General features: G+C 41.5%; 1 protein-coding gene across 7 annotated transcripts; it reads right to left on the bottom strand.

Annotated features, from left to right (window-relative positions):
• Positions 1 to 47: 47 nt before the first annotated feature.
• On the bottom strand, positions 48 to 9,311 carry gtf2h1 (general transcription factor IIH, polypeptide 1). Of its 7 annotated transcripts, none has more exons than XM_030053821.1 (16): positions 8,925 to 9,275; positions 8,751 to 8,832; positions 8,460 to 8,615; positions 8,136 to 8,328; positions 7,006 to 7,168; positions 6,753 to 6,846; positions 6,294 to 6,443; positions 6,039 to 6,118; positions 5,807 to 5,937; positions 5,622 to 5,709; positions 5,443 to 5,531; positions 4,212 to 4,329; positions 2,690 to 2,780; positions 2,237 to 2,352; positions 942 to 1,034; positions 48 to 843 (listed from the first exon to the last, which is right to left on the bottom strand). In XM_030053821.1, the coding sequence occupies exons 3-16, from the start codon at positions 8,611 to 8,613 to the stop codon at positions 757 to 759; spliced, it is 1,647 nt and encodes a 548-aa protein (XP_029909681.1). In that variant the 5' UTR covers positions 8,614 to 8,615; positions 8,751 to 8,832; positions 8,925 to 9,275; the 3' UTR covers positions 48 to 756. The 7 variants fall into 7 exon arrangements, with proteins under 7 accessions (XP_029909681.1, XP_029909683.1, XP_029909687.1 ...); XM_030053823.1 differs by having other exon boundaries at positions 9,083 to 9,275; XM_030053827.1 differs by lacking the exon at positions 8,751 to 8,832 and having other exon boundaries at positions 9,238 to 9,311.
• Between the last annotated feature and the right edge of the window lie 1,888 nt (positions 9,312 to 11,199).

Genomic DNA, 11,199 nt, shown 5'->3' with positions numbered 1-11,199 from the left:
TGTCAGTTAATTGTAAGTTAATTTCAAGAGACATCGACATGAACAAAAAGCATTATGCTTCACTTTAATTCAGAGAAACATTGTCTTCAGTGCAGACAGAAGGTGCAGACATAAAACTAGTGCCATGTTCGTGTGACTGGGGAGGGGGGGGGGGGGGGGGTGTCACTCACTCACACACACGCGCACACACACGCACACAGACTAATGCACTAGAGTGTGAAACGTCTTTACAGTATTGCTATAGTCACTCCCCTATTTTGCCCCAGATTTCCTAGAACGATGCTCCCTGAATCAGCATAGCACTCAGAAGGGCTTGTTGCATTTGCAAGCTCTGTCGCAAGTCTTTGTCTGTGCATTGATGGAAACATCTCACAATGCCAGCTGTCCTTGCATCTGACACCCCAGCCTCTTTTCCTGAGTATCCGTCTGATTTCCATCTCAAATTTGGTCATATTAAACCATTTAAAAGTCTTGGTCAACCATTATAGGAACCCTGGCATTCCCTCAATCAGAGAAAATGCAAACAGAAGAGAAAGAAACAAATTACAGTTATTTGTGACTGAGATGCAGTTAGTCTCTGTTGAACATTTGGGGATGTAGCAGCATCCGTCTGTGTCCTCATCATGAGCCCATGTGAACCGTGTCCCGTCAGGCTGTGTTTTTCGTGTTCTCTCACAGCAGTCTGGTGGGCCTACTCTGGCCATTTGTCCACGTTTTGATCGCTTCCTTATCCTCGCTTTGATGAATTGTCAAACTTCAGGTTTTCCTCAACATTCGACGGGTTTGCCAGGCATGGAACTTGCTATAAGCCATCTGCAACATCTCCTCCAAGTGCCCTGTAAGCTGCGGGATTGTTTCAGATATTTAATATTGGTGTGTAACATCCTACCAGTCAAGCTGTTATTTTAAAAAGAATTAGACAGAAAACACATAGGACTTACATTGGCACTTAAATACTGACGCTGGATCTTTTCTTGAAAAGGACAAAGCTTGGTCATCTGAAATCTCTCTAGATTTGACCTCATTTTCACCACCTGTGTGGAAAAAATAAGGAATCATGAGGAAAAACTTAGTTCCAAGTATTGATATTCTTCAATAAGAAAACAGTTGTAAAACAGATATATTGAAAGCCTGGTGATTAATAAACAAACTGTCCAATCAGGAAAAGACAAACCAAATAAATAAATAAATAAATAAAAATAAAAAACGAAAGTGACATGTCTCTTAGCAACAGGGACCAGTGATGTGCATGAGGACACACTTCTGTTTACTGAACACTGTGTAAGCTCTGTCTAGTCCATACAACCCAGAGAACAATAAAGCGTTCCTAGATATATTTTGACAATCAAATTCCATGGCATTTCCATAACCAATATTTTTCAGCATCATTCATCATTCCTGAAATGGTGCCTGCAAATTTCAATACAGACTTTTAATATAGCTCCGCAAAATACAATCGTTATTATTGTAGAAATCAGTGTTAAGCATGGCTGGATAGAGGAGTACTTTCTTATAAAACGTCCAAGCTGGGAATGATAGTTACTTAAGCTAGCAGAAATTTGTCTGCAAATCCTTCACAATTTTTTTGGACCCACAGTTAAAGGACACTAAATTTGTCAGATGAAAGGTTTAATAATTCATATTCTGTGTATGCATTGTTTGTGTTACAGGGCGTCTTTTTCGGTTCTATTTAAAATTGTGTACTTTCCCCACTAAAACAAGAGGATATCTCTGCACATCTGTGTTAATAGAAAGGGAATACTTACAGTGCATTCAGAATGCCATCAACCCTAACAATTCACCGCAAGTCCTTTCTACAGCATCTCGACTGAGCCTATCAACGTGACAAACTGCAGATATCACAGCTGTCACCACCTTGTCCCCTGAGAAAAGTTGATCAAAGCTGAACTTCTGGCAGCCATCAACAGTCAAACAGATTTCTGTACCTGTTTTTCCTACAGATGTCAGTTCTGTCAAGTTAACGTCAAGTTGCACCAGTCATTCTCATACAGCAAAACAAAATGTAGCTATTCATTATTAAATTAAAATGATAGTTAATTATACTTGTCTAATTTTTTTCTTTTGCTGCCTAAGACCTTTATCAGAAACCCCTGTATTGCTCACAATATGTCCAAAGTCGTCAACCCACCAACAACAGTATGTCGATGGCAGTGTGAATGCAGTGCTAATCTGACAAGACTTTCAACCTCTTTGCAGTTAGCATAATGATAGTCACCTTCTCCTCCAAGAAAGGTGTGTTTACTGGAAAACATGACCAGAAGTGTCTCAACAACTCTCCAGCAGCTGTGTAAAGATGTTTCAACTCTCCTTGAACCTCACTGGGTACCATCTCTGAAAAAAAAAAAAAGCAATAACAAGCAAATCACTAAAATTAATCATGACCAGGAAAAGTACTGCAGTATTTTGAAATATTGGATTAAACAATAATTAGGACTTCAGTGAGTTGGATAAAGAAAAAAAATGTTCAAATCAACAGAAATAATCCCTCCATCTACTACACAGCTCCTATACATACAGTGGGGCAGTCTTGAAGGAGCAGCCAGAGGTTCAGTGTGCTGTTAAGGGCATTTCAGCTGTCCTGTGCACTATGGACTACAGCCACCCTCTGGTTACCACACGTTCACAATTAATTCACCTTTTCAATGAGCAGTTGCACAAACACACTTACGATTTATGGCTTGCTGTGCTCCTGCCTGCATGAGGACACCGCCTGGAGAGAGTGCTGCTATGGCAGAACTAGCTGTGCTGTTAGACAAAACCTGTGGGGAATATTATCAGGGTGAAACACTATACAAGCACAATCCATTACCCAAAATGCAATCTATATTATGGACTCTTGGCGATAACCAAAACTCAAGATTAATTTTTAAATTGCCTGGTAAAAGCTTTGAGCTGTAACTATTACCTACATTCAACAATAACGTACAGGGACAACTACGAAGCAAGTAGCCAGGGACACCTACTGCATCTATAGTGCTACTGGGAGACAAACACATACTGGCCACAAGTGTCAAAACTAAAGGGGTGCGATTGCATCATCCTTTCTAACCTGAACCTGAGTAGTGTGTTGTTACAGGATTTCTGTGCTAGTTATGGATTGATGGAAAAAAAAAAAAAAAAAAAAAAAAAACCAAAGTAAAGTTTCCTCTGTACCCTGAAAGAGGCTGGTGATGTAGAGTCAGAATGAGGTGGTTGGTGCCTGTCAAATACCTTGATCACACTTTGCATACAGAATTTGTCCTGAATAATCACACAGCTTATGTCTAACCACATAAAAATCCAAGTGTAAATACACCCAAGAAGTATTTGGAATTGGACTGCTCACACTTTTCTTGAGTGTGTCTACACTTGGGCTTCAATATACCTGGACATTATCAGATCTGATTACTCGAGATGCATTTTGTATGCAAAGTGTAAACACGGTAAAAATAGCCAATCAAGAAACCCACTACTGGACACAAACATTGACGAGGGCTATTAAGCTGAACATGGACTTCAATTTGAGGCTGTAGGCTCCAAACACAAGACTGCAGCTCCTGCTGATGTTGTTGCTACAAGAGAAGGTCTGACCGGGGAAGAGTTCAAAGAAGAACTTTTGGAAAGACTCAAATAGGTTCTCACAAATCGTTTGATGATTGAGGAGTTAAGGGCAGACTCATGCTGTTCTCAGCAGGGTATAGGAAATACTCAACACACATTAAGATACTGCTGCCGGGTGGAAGGGATACTTTGAGGAACACATATCCCCTTTTTCAGAAAGCAAAGATGAAGGATTCTGGAGGACCGAGCTGACTTCTTTGGAAGAAGGAAAAGGTGGCCAGTCCCTTTCCTGAAGTGAGTGAGCAGCTGCCCCAAATAGAGGGGCTCAGGTTTCTCAGTGGCATAATTATGAGAAAGGGTAACTGTATTCATGAGATGGACTGCCATGTAGCTGAAGCAGCTAAAGCAAGACAGGCATTGTTATCAGCCTACAGCAGTAAGGAGACAGCTTAATTTACAAGTCAATCTTTGTTAAACCCTCACCCTGTGGTCACAAGCTTTGGGTAGTGACTCAAAGTATAAGACAGCAGATTCAAGTGGCTGAATTAAGTTCCTTTGCAAGAAGTCTAAATTGCAAGATCCTATTTTGGGGTAACTAAAAATGCAACAGTACATTATAATTTTATAAAAAATAAGGTAGAGGAATTAACCTGAGTGAGGTTGGGTTTGTAGTTGGCCATCTCATGTCGGATGCAGTTAACAGAGTTGATGATGTCCTGGCTGGTTGTATACTGCTGGGACTGGAGGGGCACGGGACCATGAGCATACCTTAAAACACAAAGAGTGTTGAGAGGCATGACATTAAAACACTTCACTGTGATACGAATGAGAAACTGTGCTGAGAGTTCATTACAAAACAAATAGCTGCACTTGCAAATATTTTAAAATATAAAAACACGTCTTATTAGCACAGAGTTGGGCCTCAATAGAGAAGTGTATCATAGTAATTTGGATATTATGACCAAGAAGCTAGAGACAAATATTAAAACAGCAATAAGAGTCTGATTAAGCTCAGAAAACTGCATCCCTTTAGTGTAATACAGCCTTTGAAAACAGGAAAAGGCAACCATTTCTGCCATTTCGTGATATTACAATATCTAAAATCCCAGACAATATCTAGTCTCAAATGACAGAAACATTTGAGACTAGATATTGGGGGTGCAGTACGCGTATAGGTGTCTGGTCTGCCGGAAATACAGAAGAAGAAGTCTTCTTCTTCTTCTGTCGCTATTTCTGTGTTTTCTCCCATCGATATACTCCAGGATATTTAAGTTTTTCATTAGCTGAAGGCAGACTGCCATCTGCTGGCCCTTGCTGCTGTTCGCCATGTCGTTTTCCCTGCTTGCAGTAACCATAGCAACAAAGACGCCCCAGGATTCACTGTGAATCACGCATGCGCAGATGTGACTGAATATTCCGGTACGGGGCATTTTCGGATTAAGGTGTTTACATAGTACAATAATCCGGTTGGAACAGGCATATGCCAGGGGCCTTTTCGGAATTCTCTCCAACCGGAATATGACCTTAATCGGGTTCGGTGCGTGTTCATATGACGTGCGCAACCGGAATATTGCGGATATTCTGAATAATACAGGAAAATGGTGTGCATGTAAACGTACTCAATGTGAGGACTCAATGCAGAGAAAGTTGGAGTCTCCCCACAATGGCTGTACCGCTTTACCACCTCCACACCCATCTGCCACTATGCAGAAATTCCTCTTGAAGTGACCTACACTTCACTGCTGTCATGTCACACCATTGCTGGGTAGTGAAGCCACAAAACTCAAAAAAATTAGCCTTTTCTGCCATTTGGGGTTACCAATACGATAGTCTAGTAATCTAAAACCATAAACTAACAAACAAACTTTGGACCCACTTTACCTGTCAGATTTCTTGAGGTTCAAAGCAACTGTTTTCGGTCCATTTTCCCTTTGCAGATCCTCATATTCTATGGATTCTTGTAATTTGACCTGAGAATTTTTCGCAGCAGAAAAAAAGTGACTGCAGCATCATACATAAAAATGTGGGAGGAACTCTTCAAATATCCAGAGCCACCTTACCTTCTTAACAGGAGGCTGGAAGAAGTCAGAATCTCTCGAGTTTCCATCTGTACTGCTCGTCTCACTGGCTTGGTCCGTTGGTGTGTCCCTTTAAAAGCAAGGTGCAGTTAGTACAAATATGAACACACCGAGCACTAAGCAGTTCATCATGTTTTTTTTTTTTTTCCAAAATGTCCTTTGCTTACCCCTTTCGTGAGCCTGCTGCCAGCACCATGGCACTATGATGGTTGAAACGCTTTATAATAGCCGAATTGCTGTTCTCTTTCACCGTCTTGTTGGAATTGGAAGTTGAGGGTGCTGTGCTAACTCCATAGCCCTGTGTGAAAAATCAACACACGGGGTCAAAAACCAAAAAAAAAAAAAAAAAGAGGGACCAATAATTGCAAACAGAATGTCATACATCTCATGAAATCTCACCTCATCTAATGTTTTATCCTCCAGCGAAAGGAGATCGACCATAGGATTCTTTACTCCTTGAACCACCATGGATTTCAAGCCTGTATGAAACAGATATGAAGCCTTTATAACTGACAACAGAAACAGACTTATGCTTCAGTGGTTTAGTAAACAGCAATGAAATGTGGATATATTATATTCCTACCAACAAGTGTGGAAAATACACTTCTTGCCAATTAAAGAGGTTCGCAGCAGAATAAGTTTCAATAATCTTACCCTTTTCATCCTGCTTGGCACACTCTGAGAATATATCCTGTGTTCCTGTGTTGATGCGGTCTCTGTGGAAATAATGGGATTGGAAAAAGCGGGTCCAGAACTCCTTCTCAGTCAGGTTATGAGGAACGTTTTCACCATACTTCTGTTTCACTGCAAATACAACACATATTGACAAAAAGATAGTTAGCCCAGTCTTATCTTGTATCTTTCAAGGGAGACCAATTTGCACTGTGAATGGTCTATCATAGGAACAGGCAGTCGTGTGCTACTGAGCGCCAAGAGGATGTAGGTTTCCACGCCAACCAAAGACTCAAACCTCAACGACTACATAAGGTAATTTCAGTACGAATGAAAACCTGTGTACTTTCAGCATTTCATGGTGGATGGTTGCCTGTCTGTCATTTATCAGTACTGTTTGCGTCCCCCGAAATAACAGAAGGTGGAGATGTTGTCGTTTACCTGTAGGGTATGTTCTGAAGATGGATTCAATAATATCGGCAGTCAGATTGTACCTCAAGCCATTGCAGCCATCTGTCTGCGGTCGTATGTCTGCCTGTAATGCACAAATATGTGGCTGGTTAAATGAGAACCGCTAAGCGAAGTGAATTTAATTTACACATAAATTTGAGAATGAAATACACTGAGGGACATTACTTTTGGGTTTTACTGTGTTGCCGTATCATGCACTTCTTTTAAAGATTTATGTACTCACCAGAAAGGCTGCAGAGATACCAACTTCCTGTTTGTTGTTGGATAATGAGTGGTCTGTGTTGTTTATGCTTAACCGGTTGGCCCAGAATTCTTCAGCACTGATCACCTGGCTCACCACCAGGTCTTTATATAGCTGGAAAAGCACTGGATCTTCTTGCAACATCCTAAAATACAGAAAAAGAAAATATAACTGACTTATTGTTGTGGTTTGTGAGGTTATGTCTGCTAGTGGAGGCAGAGTTGACTCATGGAAAGCAGTGTGACCGCCACACAACAAATGTATAATAGTAAGGCTGGGATGATATGTTGATCTGCTGATTTGATGCTACCACAATACCTGGTTTCCCATTTGATATGCATTGCGATTCTTAACTACTGCAATTCTGCAAGCATTGAGATTTGATATTACAATTTAGTGTGTTTGTTTGTTTTTTTAAATCATCCTCTAGTTTGTGGATGTAAAGTGTCATGAGGCTGTGATTACCCTTAAGGTCACAATAGGTTTAAAGTTTCAAAAAATGGTCTCATTACAATGAAATGGCTACTGTAGGAGCTAACATCATCACATATCCGTAAAATTGGAATCATCAAATCCGCAAGAGTCTCGGCTTTCCCGTCACATTAAATTTATGCGACTCCAAGACTGTGTAGGCCGCAGTCTGCAGAAATACACTGTTTTACAATAGGCCAAAAGAACACATTTGGACCGCATGGTTTATGCCCAAACCTGCATGGGATTAACATGAGGTGGGCATATCTGCAAAAGGCAGACAAGTGGGTGCCCACAGAACCCATTTTCATTCAGATATCTTGAGGTCAAAGGTCAAGGGATGTTTCTAAGTATGGCAATACCAGTTTTTACACTGCCAAAATTTAACCTAATTTTGGAGTGATATTTAGTCCTCTTGGTAACAACCAAGCATCACATGCTTGGTACTAATGGATTCCTTAGATTGTCTAATATCATTTTTATTCCAGTCATTTAAAAAACAGTAATATGATTCAGTAATTTAAAAATCATGACACTTGAGTGAGTCGATTTTTTTCCCCACCCCTGTCTAATAATGCTACCTTCCGAAACCCTGAAATAAGACACATAATCTAATCTGGAAGAGAATGATTAAATCTCACCTATTTTTCTCTTCCAACTCTTTGTTAGCCTTCTTCTTGAACTTGGGAAGAAGTTGCTGCAGGAGCTCCTTGGCAGCTTCACGGTCTTTAAGCGCGCTGCTCTCGTTGGCAAAATGAAATGTAGTGCTCTCACCGGTGTGAAGGACCAACTGTAGCTGGATCTTGGCTTTACCATCTGGGCTGATCTTCTGACCTGCACACCACAATGGAAAAAACACAAAAACAAAGCACAGCTAGAGACCATCCATGATGACAAAAACAAAGAAATAATGAAAAAACAGGACTATCTCTGCTCTAGTTTGAAATTTCAGATGCTGTACTCACAACGAATATCTGCATACAAGTGGCTGACAGTGAAGCGGTCTTTGCCTTCTGGGCCCCAGGCGATACGCTCGGCCATCAGGTAAAGTGTGCCATCCTGTTTCTTTTGGCGAACCTTCTTCACCACCAAAAGCACCTCTTCTGACAATGATGCCATGGCTACAAACACACAACAAAGAAGGAGCAAAAATGTCAACAGCCATCATTTTTTTATCGATTGATATCCCCCAATGCATTTATGGAAACATTTTTCAGAGACAAACGCGGTTATAAAGGCGTTTAAAACCACCATACCATGCTCCGTTTCTCGTTACTTGAGCTGCAGTAGCAAAACTTTAGCAACGTTAGCAACAAGCAAACGCCGGGCACCTTAAGCCTGACGTAGTAACAAAAATAAGCGATTAGTGCGAAATATGAGCATGAGCGATTTCAGCTGACTGTACGAAAGCATCCGAAAGTAATACCTACACTGCCACTATCATTAGCCAGCTAACGCTACGCAAGTGCGAGCGAGCCTCAGTCGAGTTGGTGGGTTATCGGTTTGTCATACCAACTTAGCTAGCCTTACGTTAGCTACCAGGCAAGAGAAAATACTTTGGGGGAAGTCGGTAAAAAACTTCCTTTACCTCAAATTCAACCGATATTAGACCTAATACCTCGGTTTCTCTCAGAACTCAAGATTCAACTATTGTGATCTTTTCCCCCTTAAATCACAGAAGGAGTTATTTAAAACAAAATGCAGACTACTCAAGCAGTGGACACCTAAGACTCCATCACTGACATGACTGCCAAGCGGTGTTACAGTGAAAGCGCTCCGGCGGACGACGAGGCAGCTGCAATGTTCCTGTCTACAAATATTCCGGGGGAAGTGGGTTTAAAAGGCAAGCCACAAATAGGCTTATTTTTCATCTTTGTTTTGCGTCTTTGTTATTATTTTAATTTTAAATTACATCATTAGTTTTAAAATGAATACTTAAATGGGTGGGTTTAAAAAGCAAGCCACAAATAGGCTTACTTTTCATCTTTGTTTTGCATCTTTGTTATTAATTTTAACTTTAAATTCGATTATGAGTTTTAAATAAATACTTAAATAAATAAATAGGTATCTATATATTTGTGAATGAATCTATAGCAATTCTGGGGTGGTGGTAATGTTCTTAATCATTTAAATGAGTCCACCTGCTCCCCCAGCTTCCATAGGAAAGACCCCAAAAGAGTAAAATACGGTAAGCCTATATGCTTTTATGCTTTTTTCCCCCAACTCCTGTCTGTCAGAATGCCGTTATATGACAGTGCTTTTTGGTGATTCTAAAATCTGTTCGTTCTGTTTGTTGCCTAATTTAATTCACACCCTACCTGCATTGCAAGATTACATTTTCCAAATACACTATATTACCAAAAGTATTCGCTCACCCATTCAAATGATCAGAATCAGGTGTCCTAATCACATGGCCTGGCCACAGGTGTATAAAATCAAGCACTCAGGCATGCAGACTGTGAAACAAGACATTTGTGAAAGAATGGGCCGCTCTCAGGAGCTCAGTGAATTCCAGCGTGGAACTGTCATAGGATGCCACCTGTGCAACAAATCCAGTCGTGAAATTTCCTCGCTCCTAAATATTCCACAGTCAACTGTCAGCTCTATTATAACAAAATGGAAGCGTTTAGGAACAACAGCAACTCAGCCACGAAGTGGTAGGCCACGTAAAGTGACGGAGAGGGGTCAGCGGATGCTGAAGCGCATAGTGCAAAGAGGTCGCCGACTTTCTGCACAGTCAATTGCTACAGAGCTACAAACTTCATGTGACCTTCAGATTAGCCCAAGTACAGTACGCAGAGAGCTTCATGGAATGGGTTTCCATGGCCGAGCAGCTGCAGCCAAGCCACACATCACCAAGTGCAATGCAAAGCGTCGGATGCAATGGTGTAAAGCACGCCGCCACTGGCCTCTAGAGCAGTGGAGACGCGTTCTCTGGAGTGATGAATCACGCTTTTCCATCTGGCAATCTGATGGACGAGTCTGGGTTTGGAGGTTGCCAGGAGAACGGTACATTTCAGACTGCATTGTGCCGACTGTGAAATTTGGTGGAGGAGGAATTATGGTGTGGGGTTGTTTTTCAGGAGCTGGGCTTGGCCCCTTAGTTCCAGTGAAAGGAACTTTGAATGCTTCAGGATACCAAAACATTTTGGACAATTCCATGCTCCCAACCTTGTGGGAACAGTTTGGAGCGGGCCCCTTCCTCTTCCAACATGACTGTGCACCAGTGCACAAAGCAAGGTCCATAAAGACATGGATGACAGAGTCTGGTGTGGATGAACTTGACTGGCCTGCACAGAGTCCTGACCTGAACCCGATAGAACACCTTTGGGATGAATTAGAGCGGAGACTGAGAGCCAGGCCTTCTCGACCAACATCAGTGTGTGACCTCACCAATGCGCTTTTGGAAGAATGGTCAAAAATACTTTTGGTAATATAGTGTAAATGGACAGGCAGCAGAGCTGCTGGGCCCTGCTTGTGCTAATCAGCGCCCCCTTTTGGCCATGCAGTTGTCATAAGGACAGTCTCCTTGCAGCCAGGCAGTGGGGAAAGTTGCTCAGTGCCACATTGACCTATGACCCACCTCCGCACCAGGTTTTGTGACCTTATGCAGATGGATTTTGAAAAGTATGACCATGTTTCTGCCAAGCACTCTTCTTACCAGAGCTATAATGTGCAATACAGAATTAACCCTAACCCTAACCC

Source organism: Myripristis murdjan, chromosome 6, assembly GCF_902150065.1.
Source record: "Myripristis murdjan chromosome 6, fMyrMur1.1, whole genome shotgun sequence".
Classification (NCBI taxonomy): domain Eukaryota; kingdom Metazoa; phylum Chordata; class Actinopteri; order Holocentriformes; family Holocentridae; genus Myripristis; species Myripristis murdjan.
Note: the sequence above shows the minus strand (reverse complement) of the source record. Positions and strands in the feature narration are given on the sequence as shown.